A 25229-nucleotide genomic window follows, 5' to 3' on the forward strand; every position below is an offset into this window, starting at 1 on the left:
TAACAAACAAAATCATATCAATGTGCAAAAAAAAAAAAAAAGTCAAGCTGATGAATTTACTGTGGAATAGATCGAGATACAGAAGTGAAGTTTGGAAGCATAGAATGGTTATTTTTCAAATAGCGAGCAAATACTTTTGTAAACTATAAGCATGGCTTCCTGAAGTCTGAAGATCTCACAGTGATTGACCTGGGCGTCTAAAAGGGTGAAAGCACTAGCTGAAGTGTTACCATGATTCAGGCATTCAGATTCCTCTCTCTCACATCCATCCTTTGTGGTCTGGTGAGAGCTCACACAGCAGTCACAACAGCGACACTAAGCGCACCTATTTCCTCCGATTTAATGTTTTATGAAGCATTTGGAAACAATACTCTGAGATCACTACACCTGGTTGGATTGGGATGAAATCTATTTTGGCAGTCACTTGGTGGAGGTATAGAGACAGGCAGCCTTTCCTTAGGAAATTAAGTTAAAAAATAAGCTAGTTTTGCAGGTGAAAATACCAGGCTCCTATTAATCCACTTTGCTGTATTACAGGACCAATGCTTTGAAGCCCTAAGGTTCCACATCACTTAGATGTGTACAATGATGTGGCCCCCTGCTGGAAAAAACACTTCTGCTACTAAGAGAACACTGTACAGCTGCTGGCTTTGTGGAAATCTTCATCTGCAACAGAAATAAATATCCTGTAAAGATTTTTCTCTACTTTGTTTTGGACACAAGCATGATTATCTTCTATCGGAAAATATATATTCCTGTCTCACAGTCCCCACATAGTTACTGCCTTGTTACACTCAATTGTGACTTCTAGAGTTACAATTTCAAAGGATTGCCTCTGTGTTCAATGTTAAGTGCACAACTAAGTGCACATATGGATTTGTGATTAATTTATTTCTTGACTCAGGAGCCCTAGTCAGGAAAACATCATCTGCCATGAGTTTCCTTTACATCATTAGAAGCTGAGGGCACTTAACACCTTGCGTGATCACATGCTTATTCCTTTTATGACTTCCCCCCATGGGATATTTTGGAAAATATTTTATGAAGTGAATCACTGCCAAACTCTGGTTAATCTGTCACCATGTTTACTCAGCAATTTCTGTATAATTGAAAACTTTTGTTTCATTTCTGTTCGTCCTCCAAATTACTGGTAAACTGGGGGGTGGACACAGGGGAGAGAATCAAAAGCATACTGCAAAAGAAAGAAATGGCCATTAGACCACCCAAAACTGAAATTAAACATAAATAAGATACAGCTAGTATTGAATCGATATATTTATAGGCATCAGTGTCTAAGAACTGATGTTTGATACCTGAAAAACTGATCTGTAGCAAACTGAACAATCTAAGACAACCTATGTAAATTAAAACATCTGTTTGTTGTCAGCTGTATACAGATCCTAACAAAACTTTACATCTTAATTTAGGAAATAATTAGAATGTGCACTAAAGTCCTTCTCAGCTAGACAACGAACATGCTTGATTCCAATAGTAAAGCATTACTTTAATAATTATTCAAATATTTAATTAATGGTATAATAGCTCATTCTTGTGTGGTTTGGTTTTGTTTGGGAATTTTTTCTGTTAGCAATAAAGCAAAACAAAATAGGCAGAAGTCTCTGTCCTAAATGTTTTTGACTGGACTGGTTATACATTGGCAAAAGCAGAAAAAACATTAGAAAACATGGTTTTTAAGCCAAATGTCAAACACTGTGTTTCCAAAATACTTGGTTTGCAAATAATGCATATTAGTATTTGAACTGGAAATCCAGTAATGGTTTATTTTTCTGCTTCCAAAACCTATACAACATAATGTCAGTGGATTTAAGAGATACCTGTATGTCCTGGCAAGAGCAACTTGTCAAAAACAAAAAGGTGATGAAACAAAAGAATAAGTTACAAGGTCTTTATAGTACCCAGAGAGATAATAAGGTTGCAGGTCTAAATAAAACTATAAAAACTTATCCCTGTTTTGTCTTTCCTATTTACATTAGGCAAGTGCCAGAATTATATTTCTTCTGAAAAAGTCTGTATATATATATAATTTAAATAATTTCATAAATAAGTTAGGGTTTTTATATATACAAATAAATAATTTTATATATCTCCACATAAATATGTCTATTTGTAAAATAGATATATAACATTATTTAACTCTCAAAAGAATTTTTTTTAATTCTTCTAATCCACTACCAACTTGCACTGGCATACTTACTCTATTTCATTAACACTAAAAATGACAGGAAGAAGAAACAGATCAGTTTCAGAGTACATAGGGCTTTAGATAATGACACCTTTTTTTTATTAAACACTAAATCATTGCTCTTTTGATTTTATGTACAAAGTCTGAAAGTTCTGTTTGTTTTTGGAAATGAGAACTCTGCAACTCAGAACTCAAAGCTACTGAAAGAAGATTACTACACAGGAAGTAGAGAGGCCAGAACAAAAAGGAAGTACACGATGTTCACTTCTACAGGGAACCTTGGTCAACCCATAGACTGCAGAGACCTTTACTTAGTTTTACCACATGTAAGAACAAAAACTTACTAGAATTATAAATAAAACACACTGATCATTCATCATTTGTTGAAGATTTATTACCAAACCTACCTGTAGGAATAATGAAAGATTCTAAAGTAGCATTTCCTCGTTTACAAATATAGCCAAGTTTCTGATCACACTCCCGATTCTCCCACTTAGCACCTTTGCCAGGATTTAATGCTGCACAAATTTTTCCAGGTTCTGGAGAAGGATGTCCTTAAAAAAAAAAATAAAAACACAAACAAGCAAAGCTTGAACAACAACAAAGTGTAAGCACATCATGGTTATCCGCCTAATTACTCTGTAATCTGCTCCATGCTTTAGTTTTAAGATACATTAACATATAGGTAACTGTGATTCTCCACAGTCCCTTAGACTGAATAGGGCAGTTCATTTCCTTAAGAGATATTTTTTCACAGCCACCACAAGTTGAGACATTTTTCCAGTTCACATTTTAACAGCCTCTTCACAGATCCAAACTCTTGATGGATGGTGTTACAGTGCAACTATTTATTTTGCTCTGTTTGGCTCCCTTTCTAAAAGAAGACTGTCTAAACTCCAGACCACAGTCTTTAGGTGAAAAAACTGTTCAGTAAGCTAGTCAAATTCTGTACATAATAAAACAGTAAAGACAGAAAAATAATAAGTAATTACTTTGCTAAAATGAAATTCTTGTCCACTTGTCTAAACAATACAACAATAGCAGGATATTTAGATATTTGCAGTTGAAGATTAGCATCAGCACTAACAGAATCATCTAGAAGAAAAGTAGAAGCTGCAGAATAGAACACATTTCTGCAATAAAGTGAATGAACATTTCAAGATCTGGTCTAATGTGATTAAACTTAACAAGGATTTTCTTTCATTTCTCAACACGTGCCACACTATACTCCATAACAAGCGTCAGTACTGCTCAGCAATAAACACAGCAAAACAGTATCTTTTAGTGTGCAAGACTGTTCACTGAAAATTATATCATTATGATTACAGTTAGCCCTATATCTGCAGTCATGTTACATCTTCTTCCCATAGGAGAAAAAGATATGCTTACTTCAAAAATAGAGGTTTAAATTATTTTATGCACAACAGAAGTTAAGCTGTTAGCAGTTAGCTCTCCAAAATGCCTAACTAGCATAATTTTAGTTTAAATGTTGAAAACTTAGTTCCCATGTTTTTCTATTATTTATTTGGGGCTAGTGAGATGGAAGAATGTGAAGCTTCCACAAATTCTTTTAAAATATACTAGTGGAAGAATAGCCAGCTCTTGAACGTCCTGGGTAATGAGAATGAGGTAGAGATAGGCTGTCAAAAGTAAAGTCATGAAGGAGATGATAGCACAAATAGAAAATAGGTTATAGTGTTATAAGTGTATTATCTTTGAATGAAATTAAGGAACATGATGAGTTAAAGAACAATGGAGTCCATCTTAGTTACACCAAAGCCCATCTAATTCTTTACAGGACAACAGAGAGCTGTCTGTAGTTTTAACAGCCACGAAGAGCTCCACTTGCTGCTTTGGCTTCACCTCACAATCAGTTTTCTCCCACTCTTCATTACATGCAGATCCCTATCAGTGCACTTGCATGACAGGCCTATAAATACCTTCACAGCAACTTGCAGTTCAGCCCATCTGTTTGCCTCATGTGCTCACTCCATTGGAGAGCTATTTATAAAGTAGTTCGATCAATTTTTCAGAGCTTACCTATTCAAGAAGTTTGTCCACCTAAAGTAAGCTTTTGGCCTTATTTACACAAGGAAGCCACTAGGAGATACGATGGAGCATAAGTTTATAGTTACTGCATATTAAATACATGTGGCATGCTCAATGAAGAGAAAGAAGAGTATTTACACCGCACAACTTCAGACACCTACTGTAAACTAGTCTCCAAAGGCTTCCTGAATAGCCAATGCAAGGGAAAAAAGGTCCTGCAAAAAGACACCTTACCACAAGTACTCTGAACAGTAAACCAGAAAAATAGCTCTTCTTCACTGTGTACACAGATGGCATAGAGACTTGCTTTTTAATAATGGCACCAGAGTGCAACACTGCAACTCCAGGTGTGCTGTGTGTGGGTTTGCTTCAAAGTAGGCTAACCTAACATGTTCAGTTTGATGCATGATACTGCCATGGCTAGGTTAATCCCAAAATAAAATGAAAATCTAACCTTTAAGCAAATAATAAAACAAATGGGAAAGGAATTAAAAAAAAAAAAAAATCTCACAAATCAAGACACCTATAGCACCAGATTTATTCATATAGAAATAAAGTAAATTAAGAAGATATACAAATGAAGTGTAAATAGATGACTTCTAAAACTTTCCTCTGTATTTTGAGGCTACGATTTCCATTGTGAATAATAAATTAAGCCCAGTGTGTCTCCCCAGCATAAGGACACTGTTACTCACAGTGGCAACAGCCACACTCCGAATCTTTAAACTTCAAGACAAGCTTGATAATTGCAGGAGAATAGAGTACTAGAAAAGAAATATGTTACACATGACCAAATCTTTGCCTTTTAAACTGAGTAGCAACATATTTAACCTTACCTGGAACCCAATTTAAGTATCGAAAAGGAGCACCACCAACCCATTGCCATCCACTGTTGAAATTCAGACTGTTAAGACCAAACCAGAGAGCGGAACTCAGCCTGCCAGTCAAACCTAACAGAGACAAAAAAAGATACTGCAAGTGCACAGCAAGAGCAAACACTTTCTCCAAACTTGAGAGCTGAATTCTGGCTAAACCATCTGCTTCTCCTTTTTCCCAGTACAAGTTTTAGCCTATTAGTTAAGGTGGCTATGCTAAACCTGCAAAACATGTCATCTTACATGGGTCACTCTAGTTCTACAGTTTTCACATTTTTAGGTATAGAGAATTTCATTACAATAAAAAGCAAACACTTTTGCATACTCTTTGTAAACCAATGATCATATATAGGAAACAAATATTTTTCTTCCATACTTATAAAATATTAAATTGATAAAGTTGAACAAAGGTCTCAAAAACAAAAATCAGCTTTATAACATGAAGCGTGAATAGTTTCCTATCGTGTATTTTCTCTTCCAATAAAATTAAAAACTATGAGTTTCAACTTTACAGAATAAAGTAAAAAACCTGTTTGCATTTTATGAAACTACATTAAAGTGCAATAATTCCAAACACTATCTTTTTAACAACACATTTTGTGCATTTTCCAGACTCATGGTTTCACTTCTTTAGCCAGTGATAAGCCAGGCTTCCAAGACCAAATTTACTGCTCTAAATCTGAAAAGCACCTAGAAATACCATGCTTATGCATGGTCCTGCTGCATGACCTCTAGTCATTATTAATCAATTGTCTATCTCTGCCTTTCATATAAGACTTGGAAGCCCAGCTGCCTGACTGCTGATTTTTTAAAATGAAATGTATTAATGCATAGCTCACAGAAAATCATTGTGCAATGTGTATCATTTATTTCTGCTTCTACCAATGACATCATACCAGTATGTTGTTTTGCTCTATAAATTTTAGTTTGGCACCATGTTTATAAGCAGCACTAGAAGCATGCAAAGGTTGAAAGAAACAGTAGTTAAGCACTGGAAAGGACTGGAATGTCATACCAGAGCCTGATTTGGCCCCAAAACATGAATGTGTTCCAGTACTTCCTCCATACAAACAAGTTGTGATTAAGACAATCAAGAACTGAGCATGACAGGAAATCCTGGTACTGCCAGGATAGCTGTAGAATGAAAAACTGATTTGCACATACATTTGGCAGCCATATCTAATAGTTTTCAATTAAAACACACTTATTAATATCTCACTTCTATATGCTAGTGCCACATTTCTTCCTTGAGCATTAATTTCACCAATAATTTCATCACACTCAGTAAAAGAAAGACCCATGTTTTGACCAAATCCTTACACTGAAAACAAAAGTTTAGACATAACAGACTGTTCACAGCATTAAAAATACAATTATCATTCATCTAAATTGGAGAAATATGGATTTGATGGATGGACTACTAGCTAGACAAGGAATTAGCTGGATGTCTGCATCCAAAGAGTTACAATCAACAGCTCAGTGTCCAAATCGAAACAAGTCGTATACCTCTAAGGTCTCTTACTGGAACTGATAGTATTAAATAACTTCATCAATGACACAGTGGGACTGAGTGCACCCTCAGTAAGTTTGCAGATAACACTGGGCTGAATGGTGTGATTGATTTGCTTGAGGGAAGGGATGGAGTTCAGAGGGTCTTCGACAGACTTAAGGTGTGGGCACATGTAAACCTCATGAAGTTCAACAAGGCTAAGTGCAAGGTCCTGCACGTGGCTCGGGCAATCCCAAGTATCAATATGGACGAGGGGATGAATGGATTGAGAGCAGCCCTGCAGATTAGGATTTGGGGGTACTGGTGGATGAAAAGCTGGACATGAACCGTCAATGTGTGCCTGTAGCCCTGAAAGCCAGTCATATGCTGGGCTGCATCGAAGAAGCATGACCTGCAGGCCAAGGGAAGGTATTCTCCCCCTTTGCTCCACTTTGGTGAGACCCCACCTGTAGTACTGTGTCCAGTCCTCAGGTCCCCAGTACAAGAAAGATAGGGACCTGTCAGAGCAGGTCCAGAGGAGGGCAAAGGGAAAAAAAAAGGCTCATCAGAGGCCTGGAACATCCCTCCTGTGAAGAATGGCTGAGAGTTGTGGTTGTTCAGCTGGAGAAGAGAAAGCTCCGTCACAACCTTCTCATGGCCTTTCAATATGTACAGGGGACTTATAAGAAAGATGGAGAGAGACTTTGTAGCAGGGCCTGTAGTGACAGGACAAGGGGCAATGGTTTTAAATTGAAGGAAGGTAGATTTAGATTGGACATTAGGAATAAATTCTTTGCTGTGAGGGTGGTGAGACACTGGAACAGGTTGCCCAGAGAAGTTGTGGATTCCCATCACTGGAAGTGTTGAAGGCCAGGTTGGAATGGGCTTTGAGTCATCTGTTCTAGTGCAAGATGGCAGGGAGGGTGGATTAGATAATCTTTAAATGCCCCTTCCAACTCAAACCATTCTCTAATTCTCTGATTCTTTGAACTTACAATGTACAACATACAGCTTATGACAGAAGTTTTGAATTGAATACGCTACATCATCCAACTGGTGTAACATATCTAAAATATTTTCTAATCTGTTTAATAGATGAATTAGTGGACTATTTCATGTGTCCACAGACTAAGAAGGTGATGAAGAGGGGACCGTCTTATTGTGGAATGTAGTTTTATTCAAGTACAAAATCAGGAGAAAATTTTCTCCAAGGAGAAGTTTGGAAATTACTTAAAAAAACACTGACAGAGATTGAAGATAAGACAAGCTATTTGTGAGTCCTTTTGTCTATTAGTTCTTTTTTTTTTCATATTTTAGCACATACAGATGATACAATGGCTTTAATGAGGTGCGACAAATATGCTGACTAGTACACATAACAAGTAGAATAGTCTTGCAATCTTGGTACCTGGAGTTTTAGTTTACAAACTCTTTTGCATTTTCCTGCATTCCAACATGCACTCTTTATTACTTACATTACTTAACTGCTGTGGGATTTGTGTTACTGTAACTTTCTGGCAATACGTAATCAGGATAAAATAATCATTATCTGTCCAATTTTCACAGCTGAATCGTTCAAGATAACAATTTAAATCTACTAATTACCAGAACTGAACAAATATCAATTTTCAAAATGGAACATGTCATGTAAGTGTCACTTTTACAATAATGCACTTCTTTAAAAAAATGATGGATAATATTACCCTACCTGTCAGGTATGTTTGTTCATGCAACTCTGTGATGCTTAATAACTCTGCCTTCTGTTGTTGGCAACTTTTTCTTGCCTGGTGCCATTTCAGAGCTGCCTCAGAGTTTATCTGATACTGGACATTTGTCAAAGGATCTGTATTCCACAACAAATCAACGCTATTAACTGTAGGGAGAAAAAGAAATGCTGTAACTGATCATGAAGATAGAGCCAGAAAAAATACAGAATGAACTGCATAACAAAAATACACAAAACCTAAACACTGTTACAGACAACTGGTTTGAAAGAAGCCCTGAGGCTCTCTAATATATTGGTAAATCCAGGGCAGAGCTAAACCGTGACAGCCTTGTTGGACAGTGCACAGGTAATGAAACAAGGTCACCATTTTCTCTCATGTAACAAAGCTGCTGTTTAAGGTAGAAGGTGAGTGGCTAAAGTCATGCTAAAAGAGTTGGTTTGTCCCTGTGGAGAAAAACACTAAAAAATTCCAGACTCATGCTAGCTAAGATGTATGTCAAGCAGACCACTTTTTTTTTCCCCAGTTTTTTTACTGATTTGGAGTACTATATAAAGTGGCTATGGATCTTCTTACTAGAGGTATTCAGACCCAAGCACTGAATGCAAAACTTGCATTATCAGCATCCATTTCACACTTTTGTGCAGTTCCTGACTTGTTTTATGCATCTGTCTGACATACCATCATGCTTTCTTCTCTGCCATGTGACCTGAGAGTGATCTCCAGGATTACCTGACCTTGGCACACTTAGGCAATGCCAAACCAGTGGAAATATAATGCAGCATTAGAAGCAGCCTCAGAAGATACCACTCCTTTACACCGCTACAATCTCTCCTGGTTCATCTCAATTGAAACCCCACAACAAGCTGAAGAAAACAGTGTGATCTTGCTCTGCCAAAAATGGAACCTACAGGAGGCCCCAACAGTGAGCTAAATATCACATAAAGAGATTAAAGTTGCACGACAAAAGCAGAATATAGCAGAGGTCACTGTATGTCTGCTGACAATGGGAAAACGACTGAAATTCCTGCAGACTGTATCAGAGCTTTTCAAGTTGCAAGCTGTGAAAAAAACGAGAGAAAGAGGTCTTTTCCTTTTCCGAATTCAGAGAGCTCAGAAAACTTGAGTGTGCAAATAAGAGGAAAACAGTATAATAAACAAAACTCAAGACAAAGGATGATACATGTTACATGTCAGCAGGTCAGTAACCAGTTCCACTTTTTCCTGTATTAAATAATCTACAGATAATAAGAAGTGCTACTTTTCAAATTACCCTTATAATAAAAAAAAAAAAAAAATCAAATACAACCTACTGTAATAATGGCATTTGACTAAAAATGGATACTTTCATCCCATTATCATTATCCACAAACCAACTTCTGTCCAAAATGTTTTATGACTATCAGAAGGCTAAATTTCTTTGCTACACTTTGTTCTACAAGACCACAAATTCCTGTGGACAAGCACAGCCTGGGATGAAATGGAGATTGCAAAAATAGTACAATCTATAATTCAATAAAGAAAACTGTTTCTGACTTGAAATAAAGGGTTTTATAAATCTTGTACATTAATACAGAGGAAGAGGTAAAGTCTTGGGCATTCATCCAACCTTCCACCTCACTCCCCCAGTCTCATAATTTATAGCTGACTTGCATATGGTGCTCTCCTATAGAACTTCGGTCTTTCTGAACCTTGGAAAACTTGGTTTAAAGATATTTGAGTTCTCTGAGGTCAGATGCCTTCACAGAGCAGGATTTTGGAAAATCTATGTGCTATTGTTTAAAGCTTAGTATCCCCAGAGAAACCAGAAGTTGAATCATTTTTCTGGAACGATATATTTTAGCGTCTAAATTAATGTTAAATTATACCTGTCCTTAGTACATGACTGGAAAAATAAATAAAAGCTGAACTTTATCCCTACACAGATGAGTTCTGTACACATTTTTTGTAGACACTCAAATTAGTGAGAACTAGCTATTTCCACTATGATTACTATCAAAATCCCAGAAGTAAAACATAGTAAATCGGAAAATTTCACCCATGTCTTTGAAAGTTCTCCATCTTTAAAGCAAAGCATGACAAAAATGCTTTGAATTTCAGGATTAGCCCTTGACAGACATGTTCAAACTTACAGGAAAATCATAAAGTCCTGACCAATGCAGACATTTATGACATTTATAATTTGAAAAATGATTACATGATTATCATATCAAAATATATCATTTCTCCTGAATTGGCAAATGGAAGGTTCTTGAGAGATTTTCATTTCAAAAATGCAAGTTGAAATCTGGCCTTTGACCAGATTTGACCAGATAAAGTCTTCTTGTTCGTTTAGTTATCCATACAACACAAGCTGGGCTCCCAGTCCAATATCCTCAGAAACTGCATGAATGGAATCATGGCAAACAAAAACTGAGTCTAAATCTTGTTAAGTAGTCTATAAAATAACTGCCATTGCTTCCTCTCTAAGCTTACAGTAGGGAAGGAATCTCATTATAGAGACTTTACAGTTCATTATATACGGTCTTTATAACTGCATATAATGCTGCCAATAGTAAAAAAGTCCAAATTATACTAAACTTCCTTCACATGCTTATTCTCACTTAGATATCTTTTCCTAAAGTGCTCCTCTCTTTTATTTTTTCCTAGATAAATTTGTGATATTCAAAGTCAGGTTATGAGTTCCAGACAAATCAGAAGAAATGACACAATTAACCCCATATAACTTAGTTGATCAGTTCACCAGGCATTTGAACCTGACATAAAACCACAACAAAAACCCCTTAAAAACATCTTGAAACACCAGCATGGGGGGAAATCCTGTCATTAAAAAAATACATTCAGTATTTGTGAATGAATTCAAAGATGTAAGTGGTAAATGCTCCATCCCTGGCAGGGTTCAGGGCCAGGCAGGACAGAGCCTTGGGCAACATGGTTTAGGGTGAGGCGTCCCTGCCCAGGGCAGAGGGGTTGGGACTAGATGATCTTAAGGTCCTTTCCAACCCAAACCATTCTATGATTCTACAATTCTATGTAGATTTGTCCAATAATTAACATACCAGGCTAAGACTAGCTAAATATTTCCTCATTCTCTGCACTTCTTGTTTCCTTCCTAGTTTTATGCAAGTTTAATGCATAACTTATAAGGCTTTCTAAATTCTTCACAGAAATTCTAGCTCTGTCACTTGTCAAGAAAAGGGCCTTAATGGCTTTTTGCCCACTTGAATACAGCCATAGACACACTCACTCTCCATAGTATAAGTAGGTCTTACACTGTGCAACCTGTGTTCTTCCCCAACACCCAGTTTTGTACTGCAGTACAACATACAGCTCAAAAAGACACAGTGTAACCTGCAAAAAACCAGTACTTCCTAGGCTACTAAAAATTGTCTGATGTAGCAACACTTCTGTTTGTTCCAGTGGGATTTAGGTTTCTACTGTCGTTGTGTCAGCATCTCTTTTTAAAGCACTTAATAAAAGGTCAGACTCACAATTATGTTACCTCCACTGGTCAAATTTCTTCACCTCTATTGAGTATAATAACTGTTATAAGTATAGTCTGATGCCCTCTTCATTTCAGAAAACATTTGAGAATGAAAAAAAAGCAACTGGTTCAATCATGATAATTTCACTGGATGTCCAGGCCCTGGGATGAACAGCTTGCATCACATTGATGATTTTCATATCAGCACCTTTGCACCTTTGCTCCCCTAGACAGTTTACGAAAACAGCAAACCATTCAATCTTATTAAATAAACTTACATACAAAGACTTAAGCATTCTATGTTTAAAGGTGCTGGTAAGGTTTATTAACTTATTGCTCTCTCATGCAGTGCATTCCTCTTTCACAGGGCTGACTAAACCTTCTGCTACAACAGCCTGTCTCTCATTAAAATATATGACCAAACTTGAATATTTTATAGCCAGTACTGAAGAATCAGGAAGGAAACATGCAGGCAATCAGCATAAAGCAGCTTTTTCCAAAAACAATCACAGTCATCTGAATGGATTTCCTTGAATTATGCCAAAGAATTAAACAATATTTTAATGATGCCTCCTATTTGCTGTACTCAAAGAATGCTAGACAGGTAGCATGCTCAAGTTAATCTTGCATATGCTCTATAAATGGGATTGATATTCCCAACATGGTTTTAATATCTTGAAAGTAATACTGGCAGATTAAAAAAAAACAGCCATGCAGTTTTTATTTGTGTGAAATAAAGAATGCAACATTCATGGAAATCAGGACACTAATCCTTCATCATCAAACCAGTTAAGATCAACATGAACTGTTCTCCTCACATCAAAGGAAAGACATATTTTTCTCCTTAGCTCTGACTGCGGTCAGCTGGAGCTTTACCACAAAACACAATAACGAAGAAGTAGGGAGGGAGAAGTGCTACCTCTCTCAGCATGACAGAAGATGCAGCAGCTTGCAGACAAAATGCTTAGTGCATATCTTACAGAAGTTCAGAGAAACTATATTCAAACTTAAAAGAATTCAAATACGTACAGGTATATTACACCAATTTACTTAAAGTATTAACAACATTTCTAAATAAGGTTCCATGTATTCATAATATTACAGTTGAATCTCTATACTCAAACCTGGCAATTTAGAATATAAATACTTCTCACTGATTTTAAATACAGAACTACAATGTAGCACACAGATTTGGGAAATACTGTGATTAGTAAAAAGTTCATGTAAGCTCCTTCATATTTAAAAGGCAAGTTATTCCACAAAGTAGTCTTTATTTTCAGTTAAGCTATGTTCTAGCTTCCAATACTGCTGCACAAATTTCCGCATGGCTTTTGCATATGCTAATGTCACATCTTTACATCTAATTAACTTTCTATTTAAGTAAATGGTGTATTTACAGATTCCAGCACATGATTAACACACACACACAAATGTAGCTGGTCATTTTTTTCATGCCGAGCCCTATATTTGTGTATTTAAGTAGTTCCTAAAAGGATAACAGGCTGAATGGAGAGAGAAAACTGCACCATTTCAAACTGTATTTTGTATAGTAAAGCACATGATAAGAACACCAGAGAATAATAGCACAGCAAAATGATGAACACACAAAACTTACATTTCAATGGGCAAAATCCATACATCTTGTCAACATCAAAGTCTGAAGTGGTTCCACACCAGAACCAGCCATCTGATCTGCCAGCATTCGTGCAGTCAGCATACCATTTATCACCAAATTTGAAAGGGAATACACAAGGTGCTCCATTGGCATTTCCTTTCACTGTGTAGGTATCTAAGGAGACACAACAATTTAAAAATGTATAAGCAGCAATAAGCATGGGACATGTATCAGTTCAGCTTTATGATCATACTATAGCATATTATAGCTAGCAGAGCTTGCTAGCTTAGTATACAAACTGTACTAGAAATGAGACTTTGATAACTTTACTCTCTAGGTCTAAGCTGATACCCACGTCCACAATGAGACTTCTTATTGCCTAAGGAAACCTGAACTGAACTGGAACTGACTGGAACTGACTGAGCCAAGACAAGTACATTCCCATGCTAAATTTTATATGCATAACAATCAAAAGTATAAAATCCATACAGTTAAGCAATTTTCTTTTTAAGCACAAACAACTGCTATTTTTGTTAGTAACTGACTCAGTTGCTGACCACTGTAGACAGGGAAGAGCATGTACATACAAACTTGAAAGATACATACCACTAAGTGGTATACTATACCCAAATAAAATTTCCATTTTTTGCTTTATCAGAAACATGACTCAATGAAACTTATCAAAGTAACAAAAGCAGTTTTGTGTGTGTGCACATATGTACATGCATTGACGAGAGGACACACAGTGAACACTACTTGACATGGACACTAGAGAGGTGACATACCAAGGTCAGTGTGTCACAGACCTGCTGGAAAACAGAGGAAGGAATGGCAGACCATCATTCCATCTCCCCCTGCCTCCCTTCATATGGTTTGCTTTGCTAGGGTTCTTTTATTCTGGCTTTAGACCAAGGATAGTACTGTAATCAGCCGCTGTTTAAACCACAGAAAATGCATCTGTACCTCCCCCGTGACCATTTCTGTTTATCAAAGAATAATAAATGGGAAGCCAAATGTATTCTCACATACTTATCATAAATATATGTATATATGGATGTATGTCTCACACATAACTTTTTCAAATTTAACTATTTAAAATATATTATTTCTTTGTTTAACATTTCAGCACCAACACCATTTCTCTCACCAACTCTGAGACTCACTTCAAACACTTAGGAAGGCATCTTTAATATGCTAGAGCTGAAGATGCCAAGAGTTAACTGAATCCTCACAGCATTATTAATATTTGCTCCCCAAAGAAAAACAACATAATCACAGACTATACACTTACACTACATCTTTCTAGACACATGTAAGTATTAAAAGCTATCATTAACTGTTGTGTAATAGTTATACACATGTTCTAAATAACCACAGACTTTTTTACCCTCTCCAAATGATCACTACTGTGAATGGTTAATTATCTATCAGACCTTTGACAACTTGGACAAGAAAGCAAAATGAACCCCTCAGAAAACATGTAACACACACTCAGGTATTGCTGATTTCACCAGAAGTCACACTCACTGATCATTAATGAGAGGAAGGAAATTCCCCTACACTTCTAGATATTTTAAACAGATACACAGAGAAATGAGTTTGAAATACAGAAATTAATTCACAGAACTTTACCTTCGTAGCCTCGAGAACACAGATCGTCTGTGGTTCCGTAGACTTTCCACCTACTCCAAAAACCAGATCCCTTGTACAGCATAATATTCCTTTCCTGTCTGTTTCCATAGTTGAAAAACAAATCTTCCCCTTGGATTGCAAAGAGAGTCTCATTTCTGCATTCCCATCGCTGAAGTTCACTAGCCTTGTCACAAGGATACAGAGTGACCGGAACCCAGTCTTTCTTCGAAGGCACTCCCAAGCACAATTTGAATGCTATGCTCATAAGCTGGTGATCTGAGACCCACCTGAATTTTTGTGACTCATTTTCTTGAACGCAAGGAGCAGTAGTCACTGAATTAGAACTCAGAGCCAGTACACAGCGCTTGTGTTCTTCATTATATATTAAGAAGATGCTAGTATCTGCAATGCAAAAACCACAGGAATCATTTGGTTTGAAGTAATCTTACCTACTATCTAATTGAAATATGAACCTGGACATTACTCATGGGGGTAAAATCTGTTCAGCAAAAAGAGATACGGTAGCCCTGTGGTCTACACCTTTTAAAGTGACCATAGAATGCACCTAGTTCAGATGTGAGGCCATTTCAACTCTTTTGCTTCAGTGGAAGCATCTACAGCCAAAAGTGCAAGGCAGCAAAGATGCAGATCTAGTGTCTCCTGTAGCATTAAAGCACGGGTTAAAGCGAAGAGAAAAAATGTGTTCATGGTATTATTCCAAGCTGCACCCATGGGAGTTACTGAAACAGGGGAGCACATACACCATGAACTACAGATCCTGGCACTGAGCACTCCAAGCAGCACTGGCTCCTTGTTCCTGGTTCCCAGCTGAGAGGAGATGACAACAGCCACTAAGTTCTTCAGGCTCTATTTCCCCACCTTGAGGAGTTCTGTTCCCAAATGCTCTGCTAAAATCCTTAAAGTCTTAACTGATGGGAAGGATATTTTTTTAAACCCTATACACAATCTACTTGTAGGGCTAGAACAGCATATTCATTTTTCACTCTGCTGCAGTTGTCAGTGATTTCTTTTTCCTTTCTTGCATTTCTCCATTTTGAAGGAAACAATGACAACAATGGGATTTGTCCTCATCAGGTATGCCTCTTAATAACTTACAAAAATCTCAAAGGCTCTTCATAGCTCCCAAGGTTGTTTCTTGCCCAGTGCTTCACAGCATGCCTTTTCATGTATTCAAGGTTTATTTCAAAATCATAACCATTAGAAAAGTTTTTAGTGCCTGTTACACTTGGATGTGCTATGGAGTGCAACATTTCTGACCTGACCCAAAGACTGAGAATTCCTCCTTTCTGATCCCCTTGAGATACATTTTAGCACACTAACTTTATAGTTCTCTCTGATACTGGATCGCATAATGTAACAGGATGCACAAGGTCTTAAAACTATATTTTAACTGGGCTACAAGCTAGGAAACAGAAATACTAATTTATATGACTCTGGGGATTGAAGTTAATTAAAAATATTTTGGTGTATGATTACCAAATTAAACAAATTATATAACAGTGAAATACTTAAGGAGAAAACAGGTTAACCACAGAAAATTTTCTCTGCTGAGGCTCCAATGTGGAAATGATCATACTTTTTTGTAGAAGAACAAGCACCTGGGAATAAATAACCTCTCTCTCACAGAACGAGCTGACCTAGACTTATCTCATCTATGGTTCAGTTTCCTTCTCCTGTCCTTTGGCTTCCAACCCACTGGGAAGTAGTGCAAAACTGATGAGCACTGGGGACAGAAATTTCTCCCTTTTACCAATCTGTTTTACTCACAGACAATACAAGGAAATGTATAATTATCACTCCTGGTGATAATTTTTTTATTCCTCTTTTCTACTAGCATTTAGCACAATGTTACTGTAAACTGATATAAGCAACGCTTGCAACTCTCCTTTTCCTGAAATCTTTTTTAAAGTTCCTGGGTAAAAGAGACATCAGACGTGTAGAAAACACTGCCTAATCTTCCAAACTGCTAAAATTTTATTTGTGGCCTAAAATAACGTTCCTTATTTTATGCAGCTTATAGCGTTAAAGAGAGGATGCTGTGCATGTGAAAAACGTAGCCCAAAGTCAAAAGCCTGGATTGCTACACCCAAGCCTGAAAAGGAGTAGAGTTTATGCTTCAGAAACAAGGTTAGAAAGGTGAAAAAAAAAGTCTGGCTGCAGGTGTGGGGCGAAGACGAATCTTTAGCCCTTTGCTATTCTGACTGCATATTTACTGCATAAGACACAGCTGCTTATACAAGGGCCCCAGCGCACGCAAGGCTCTGACAGGGACTATTATAAAGGTAAGCAGCTAAAGGGCCAACATAGCCAAGCAGGCATTGAGAATAAGTTGGCACCAAAACAGAACAGAACAGGAGGTAGCAGGCTGCAGAAGCAGCTGTGGCTGAGACTCTAGTTGTGGGATTTCCTTCCGCTCAGAGTCGCCCCTGTCTCATCCATGACCATACAACAGACTTGTAGCTTGGTCCTCTATTCCTCTAATTTACAGCTTCATTTCTGTGTTTGCTTTGCCTGCTTGGACACAAAAGGGGATTCCCATACAACACTTTCTGTGTGAGTTATTACATAGTCTAGAAGAATACAAAACAAGCTAGGTATTTGTGCAACACTTCCTATGCCCTGTCAACTCTTCTCTGTAAATACCTATCGCTCCTGTCAACATGATGAGCTGTATCTGTAAAATGGGCTGAGCAGAATTACTCATATAACCTGTTTCACTGTTATGTAGCAGCATTTGTTATAGAGTGGTGTTACAGAGGTGCCATTCCTCACTATAGACGAGCTGTAGGTGGTACACTTAAAGGTCCACCACAGAGTGATCGTAAGTACTGCAATCTTGGTACTTTGAAATTTACCCCTGGAAGGAGGTTCTTTAAAATGCAAAGGAACATGCCAGGCATAGGAGCCAACTTACTTCACTATTATAAGGCATTCAGGGACATCTAGCATCTTTTCCTTCAAATATCCCAAGTAGCTCCTAACAAAATTTTTCTCACAGGCTCTCATTTTTCTTCACCCACTACAATGTGACTATTTGCCTACCTCTGGCCCAAGCTTATAGCCGAAGAATTGTGCCAAGTACTGTAAAATCTTTCTGGCCAAGTATCTTTCCCATATATTTTCAGTATGCCAAGGTAGCTTCACACTCTGCAACATTTGCAAACTATCACAGACTATGCAAGTGTAAATGAAAAAGTAACTCGTGAAGCAGCTGAAGCATTACCAGTGTTAAACACTAATGGAGAGCACCAGAAGAGCACACCAAAAGCCAGCAACAAGAGAGGCGAGAGAGCAAGCAGGTAAGTTGGGTGTCTTCTCCATGCAGAAATGGAGAATGGCCTACAATGGCTGCTGCTAATTACACAAAGCAAGGAAGGCTACAAGACAGTGTCATGAAGATTTGTTTTAGTAGATCTCAAACTGGGGAGTGGATAATGCTGAGAGAGTTTTGGGAAGGGTAAATGCAAAACTTTCACTGAAAAATAGCTGTGTGCTGGAAATTATGGTAATTTCAAAGTGAGCAGACGCAAGCTCCAGGTTTCACCAAGAAACACAGCTTTCACCTGTTTTCACAGCTCTAAATATACCAATCCCTTAGCTACCTTAACATCCCCCCATGAAAGCCATCTGCCAAAAGCAGGTCCCCAGGCCCATAAAAGACCAGAGGACTGGAGGAAAGGGAAGTCCCAACATCAGGCCCTTCTGCAAACCTCAGTGGTGAGGCAGTACCTGGGGGAAAGCTGGGTGATGGTGTTAAATTGATCAGGGGCTGAGTCCCCAGAGCAGTGGGGGAAACTGAGGCACTGCTGGTGACAGCCCTGTTTGGCATCCACAATGCCATGGGCACCCAAAAGGCCACCTCCTTGAGCAGCTTCGCCCACCGGGCACCTCAGGGTGCGGGTGAGGAGGGGCAGCCAGCGGAGGGAGGGCTCGAGGGGAAGCTCCCCTCAGGCAGCACCGAGGGGGTTAAAATGGCCGCGGCTTCTTCACCTGCACGGACTCTTCTCGCTCCACCGCCCTCATCCCCCAGGTCGGGCTGGGCTAAGTGCCCGCCGCGACCCCGTTCTGTTCTCGGCACGTCTCCTCCCGCATAGCCCTTGCGGGCACTTACCCAGCAGCGCAAAAACCCGTGGGAGAACTGCGAGGAGAAGCAGGAGCAGGGAGGGAGCCATCGCCGCAGCTTCGCCCGCGGCGCCCCGCCGCTGAGCAGAGGGCTTCCCGCCGGGCAGGTCCTCCGCACTTGTGAAGGGCTGGTGGATCAGGGGAAAGCTCTGGGCTCGAAATGATAAGGAAATATCCTGTCACATGGGGCGTTTTGAAATAACAGGAATTCGCTGTTCAAACTTTGCTTTCCTAAGCTGATTTTTTTTTTTTTCCGTCAGCGGAGGGAAGAGCCTCCTTCCAGGCACATGCAGGTGATAAAGTGGAGATAGCTGAGAGGAGGGCTGTTTTTCTCGTTGTTGCCGTTGGTGGTTTGGGGTTTTTTTATCCCCTTTGCGACCCTGCCAGCGTTGCACGTGGGCCAGTGGTTTGTTTTCCAAGAAAACTCGCCAAGCCCGTGCCAAGGGAGCAGGACATCCCCCTCCTTTCCTCCTGAGGGGAAGCCAAATCTCAAGCGGAACCCCTGCTCCAACGACCGGGCTGCTCCCGAGGGCGAGGGCTGCAGAAGTAGCAGAGACCTACTTTTGGGAATCCGGGACTTGGCTTCCCCTTTTCCCCCCCCCTCAGCCCCCCATGAGCTGAGCAGGTGCGAGCAGGTGCCTCCAGAACGCGGGGAGGCGGCCGGGGCCGGGGCTGGGGCGGAATGCGGGGAGCGCAGCCTGTGCTCAGGGGAGCGGGGCAAAGCGAGAGCTGAGGGGGACGCATGGGCTTGAAATCTCTTAACGAGGCGTTTTCTGAGCTCAAATAAACGAAATCCAATCGATTTATATTTATCTACTGTTTATTCTTCTGGCTGTGGTGTGGCTGTATCAGCCGCTAACAGGATACAAATCTCACTTGTGAATCAGTGTGAGGACAAGCAGAACCTTGCTTCCTAGCTGGGTTTTCACAAACTGAAACACCTAGGTGCGATTAAATAATCTTTCTGAAAGGGTGCCTTTAGAGCCCAGTCTGCCTTGAGTTTTTTACAGCTTCCTGCTGTGCTGGGTAGGAGACCTCCCCATGTGCTTTTCTGTGGAGAGCAGCAACTTATTCCTTAGAGGCCGTTATCAATATACAGTCCAAAGGGTCCCAAATGGATTGCAATCATCAGTCTTAATGCTGTTTTACATATAGAGGCTTTTGTAACATATGGGACTTGGGCATAGTGAAAGAGCACACCTGAATAAGCAAAGTGTCAAACCTAGCATGTGTATAAAGCATGTTGTAACAGCAGCTCTCCCTGTACTGTCAGGCACTCAGAAATCTCTGGTAAGTGTTAAAAATCTCCAAAAGCCTCCCTGCTGGAAGTTCTGGGTGGAAAAGTAGAACACATCCAGGGAAACACCTAGGTGAGATTAGTATGGAAGGAGTGAGAAGGTACTTCAACAGTATAATTAGAGGAGAAGAAATGATGAAGTCCAAGCTCATTTGAAGTCAATTATGAAAGTCACATTAACATCAGAAGGGATTCCAGCCTGGCACTTCAGCTGTGGTAGGCCCTCCTGTAGACTACGTGCAGGGAGTGAAGAGGAAGTGCTTCATAATTTCGCTTGACATCTGTGGACCCATGTAAAGGTCAGGATCAGCCTGGCCCCGGGACAGGAGGTGGGAAGTATTTCAGCCATAGTCGGCAATGTTCTGTATAGTTACGTTGATGAATTCTCATCTGGGAAACTTCACCTCTTGCTGCAGGATATGGTAGATATTTATTATTCACTATTTGCAGTGGCCTTTATGCTGAACAACTGAAAGATCCAAGTGCTTGCACTGAGGAAATTACAGCTAACAGTCATTGTACAATTCAGAAATGAAGAATTCCTCCATATCCTAGCCCTACCCCCTTTAAAAGATTCAGGCATTCAAATCATGTATGAAAAGTGGGTTTGGACATTAATATTTGTGTACATATTTATTTTGCTAGCAGTTAGAAGCTGGAAGCCTAGGAAAGCATCTAGTGCTGGAAGGAACAAGGCAGAAGATGGAGAATAATGCTCTTGTCCCAATAGAGTACTTCTATTTGTAAGATGGTCACTAAAAGTTTGGGAATTCATGGTATTCTTTTGGCCTAAGTTAAACAGAGAAGGGAGACACTGTGTGAAGTTCAGTCTGAATGTAAGTACTACTGCTACTAAAGTTTTTAAATTAAACCCAGATGATTCAAATGGCAAAGAGGGCTGCACATAACTTAAGTGCATGTGCGTGTCACACAAATAGGCAGAAAGATGGAAGCAAGCAGATGAGTAGTTATGCCTATTTGGCAGTCAGTGGCTGTACCAGGAATGAACCATACTCTGAAGTAACAGAAGCAACTGTATTAGGCCATTCTTGGAGATTCTCAAAGCTGAACTGGACAAGGAGCTGAGCAACCTGATCTAAATTTCAAGTTAGCCCTGCTTTGGGGAGGGGGCCATACTAGATGATTTCCAGAGGTACCTTTCAATCAAAATGAGACATCAGAAGAGCTACATCGAAGGCAAGTATTCCAGCCTTTCTTGGGATCTGTGACTCACCAAATTAGTTCCCTTCCTGATCTGAAAACTGCCTTTTTCTCGTTGTCCTTTGCACATACTAGAGATACTAAAAAAGCATTTTGATACATACACACTCTGTCTAGAGCAGCACAGGTCTCAATGAGCTTATTTACATAATCATCACATCTCAAAAGGTTTTCTCTCTTTTGAGACAAAAGGGTTCAGCAAAGTCTAAGGCTACAGAGATTTGTAGGCAAATAGTTACCAGAAGTCCAATCTGCTAAATAACTAATGGCAGGATACATGCCCTATTTAGACATATGTTTTCATCTCTCCATGCATAGCAAGCCAGCTGCCATTTACATTTGGAACAGAAAGGCCTAAATTCCTTTGAAACAGGTCAGACCCTCTTTGCTTCTGGCACATCCAGTACTTGCAACTGGTGACTCTTCCTGGCAAAATACCCTGAAATCCTGAAATCACAGTAGCCCTTGACTTTGATAGTCAACAGGAAGATGCAAAGTTCAGTCTAAATAAAATCATATCCCGACCTGAAACATAATATGCCTATTTTGTTTGGGTTGAAGTAAAACAATTGGATTATTATCTGTTCTTTCACATTTGCATCCAAGATGGGTTTTGATATTTTGTATGGGAACCTGTATCTCTCAGAAGGCATTCAGTAGTTTTCTATACATTTGTAGTGTTTGCATGGTCATACATTATAAACACAGACTCAAGAACAAAATGTGTATCATTTGCATCCTCACTGTTATCACAATACTTACTTATACTATATTGAGTAGCTCCATAAAGAAGACACTGAGCAGGGGAAAAAAATTGGGGAATTGGCAAAGTTAATATTTCCTTTTTATGCAAATCAGATTGCTGTGAAATGTTATTAAAAAATTGATTTTGAAGTTTTTAATTTCTAAAAACCAAATATAATGAAATGTTTTAGGAAGGAAAACAATCAAGGCTTTAATTTCTGTCAGCAGAGAACCTTTACCTAGTAAAAGTCCCTTGAGAATACCATTAATATCATGTACAATATTCACTTTAAATCCACCTAATGCAGTCTTCAATCTGTGCTTTAAATTTAAAAAAAAAACCAAAAAAACAAAAAAAAAACCAAAACCATTAAAAATTCCAACATTCTGCCTTTACTACAAAGCAAATATGTTGTTGGTCCTTGCATATACTTTAACTGCTTCATGACTATACATAGCTATTGGAATGTACGTATGCATACACAATTTTTAACATTTCAAGTTCAGTTCATGCTTGACCCGCACTATGAAAATAAAGAGAAATGTCCACACCCTGGCGTTTCTCATTGCTTACAGCTACAATGAGTGTCACCTCCATAGTTAAAGCCACAGTAAATACAGCCCAAAGTTTTCAAATGCTCAGGACAAGTAAATTCTGGAAGGTTTCTGCTTTCTATATCATAGAGGAGACTCAAATGGCAAATCTGTGGCTGCAGAACACCCAGTGTGCCTACACATATCCTGTCATGTGCCTTTTATCAGTTCTAATTTGATTTTTCCATGGTATTCTACTATGTCATGTTTCAGAAATACAGCTAGGTATTGGATTGTGGGGTGGGTGCTGTTCCATATAAAATGCATAGAAGAGTCCTTAGTTGTAAGGTATTCACATCTTAAACCAGCATATTTTGTTAGGGCTACTTGGTGAACACAGCCAAGACTTACTTACTTTGAATGGAAGGACTTCGCCTTAATGCTTGACATCCCAAACTGCTTGTGAGATGTCAAGTTGTAGATGGTTTCTCTCTTGATACAGATATTACATTCTTATTCTGTGAACACTGAAGTAGTTTATATGCAACCAGCAACGGGGGTTAGGTGCTGGAATGTGTTACCCATAATGGAAGCCTATAAACATTTCAGTGTTTCATTAGTCATCCTAGAGTATTTAAACAAGATTCTCACACTGTTGCATGATTTTGGAGAGTTCGCTTTCTGGAAGATTGTATTGCTGTAAAGAGATAATTAAAGTTAGACACTATACTGGTTTGGGCTGGGATGGTGTTAATTTTCTTCCTGGCAGCTCAGATGGGGCTATGTTTTGGATTTAGGACCAAAATCTACTAACTGAAACATCCCTGTGTTGATAACACAAGGCTATTCCAAAGGGCTATTCCGCACTTAATGGTGTCATGCTCAGCAATAAAGGCTGAGGAAAGGAGGAGTAAGGGGTGATGTTCGGAGTTATGGCATCTGTCTTCCTAAGGCCCTGCTTACCTTGGGAAGTAGCTGAACACCTCCCTGTTGATGGGAAGTACTGAATTAAGTCTTTATTTTGCTTTCCTTGCACATGCAGGTTTTTGCTTTACCTATTTAACTGTCTTTATCTCAAACCACAAACTTTCTTACTTTTATTGTTCTGATTCTCTCCCCGATCTTGCTGCAGGGGAGTGAGCGAGCAGCTGCATGGGGCTTTGCAGCTGGCTGGGGTTAAACCACAACACAGACTAAAATATGATTTATGATGATCATTTCAAGAACTTTACTATTCTATACATTCAAACTAGAAAATAGGAATCGGAGAATTTAGCTTTATTTAAACCAGAATCTTCCAGGGGTCTAAAGGAATTAAAAGCTAAGAGGAAAATCACAGAAATCTTGCATTTTCTTTAAGAATTTTTAATTATAGACAAACTAAATGTAAGTATCAAACTGAGAAAAAATTACAGCATTGTTGCAAATGAGCTACAAAAACCCAAGACACAAGCCTATGGATACTGACCAACAGTCACCAGAGCCGATTCCAAATACGGCCAAGGCTGAATTAGGCACGTGTCCTCCATACAGGAGCTGGAAGACAGACAGGTTATGAAAATTTTCAGCACTTTTTCATCTCATCTCTTGCTTTGCAAGGCTTAAGCTCGTCCTGTTGACTTCTTCAGGCACATAGAAACGAGAATGGGAACAGCAAACAAAACTCTGTTAGTAGGATCCAGTTCAAAACTGGTTTTACAATACCAGTATCTCAACAAGAAATTTTGACCACTGGTGAGGAAAAAAAACAACCCTAAAGCACTGCCAGGAAAGTAGATTCATCATTCTGTAATTGCTTTAAATCCCACCAAAAAATCTCCTCTAAATACCCAAATGTGTTCAGCCCACCTACGTGACTCCTAAGGCAGCAGTGCAATCATCCTACCCTCCCTTCGCTGTCAGTGGAGAGAAAGAGAAGGGCAGTTTGGATCTCATACCCTTCCATGGACACCTCAGATGGCCCATGTTACCTAACTTGAGCCTGGGCCTCAGTCCTGAACAGGATACAAACAGAATTATGCTAAGAAAAGCAATAGAATAAATATTAACTCTGAATAACCATTTTGGTTTTCTCAAGGCAACACCTCAAGCCTTTGTTGTGAAGACCTACATGCTTTTCTTTTTAAAAACAAACAAATAAAAAAAAAAGCCACATTTTTTAATTGCTTTTTTTACCATTCAGTTGTCCAGCATAAAGCAAATGGGATTAACTTCATTTT

The 25229-nt window shown here is 38.9% G+C and overlaps 1 protein-coding gene across 4 annotated transcripts in view; it reads right to left on the reverse strand.

Moving 5' to 3' along the window:
* LOC115604050 (macrophage mannose receptor 1-like) overlaps positions 1-19497 on the reverse strand; it is a 54582-nt gene extending 35085 nt beyond the window's left edge. The window contains exons 1-6 of one of the 4 annotated variants that reach the window (XM_030476739.1): positions 19204-19497; positions 15072-15473; positions 13440-13613; positions 8325-8489; positions 5089-5202; positions 2611-2757 (exon numbers count right to left, since the gene is read on the reverse strand). In XM_030476739.1, the coding sequence (XP_030332599.1) occupies positions 2611-2757; positions 5089-5202; positions 8325-8489; positions 13440-13613; positions 15072-15473; positions 19204-19264 (1063 nt within the window). In that variant the 5' untranslated portion in view covers positions 19265-19497. Of the gene's footprint in view, positions 1-2610; positions 2758-5088; positions 5203-8324; positions 8490-13439; positions 13614-15071; positions 15474-19203 lie in introns of those variants that run through there. The other 3 variants (XM_030476754.1, XM_030476747.1, XM_030476762.1) reach the window with 3 other exon arrangements.
* Between the last annotated feature and the right edge of the window lie 5732 nt (positions 19498-25229).

This window comes from Strigops habroptila, chromosome 1 (assembly GCF_004027225.2).
Source record: "Strigops habroptila isolate Jane chromosome 1, bStrHab1.2.pri, whole genome shotgun sequence".
NCBI lineage: Eukaryota > Metazoa > Chordata > Aves > Psittaciformes > Psittacidae > Strigops > Strigops habroptila.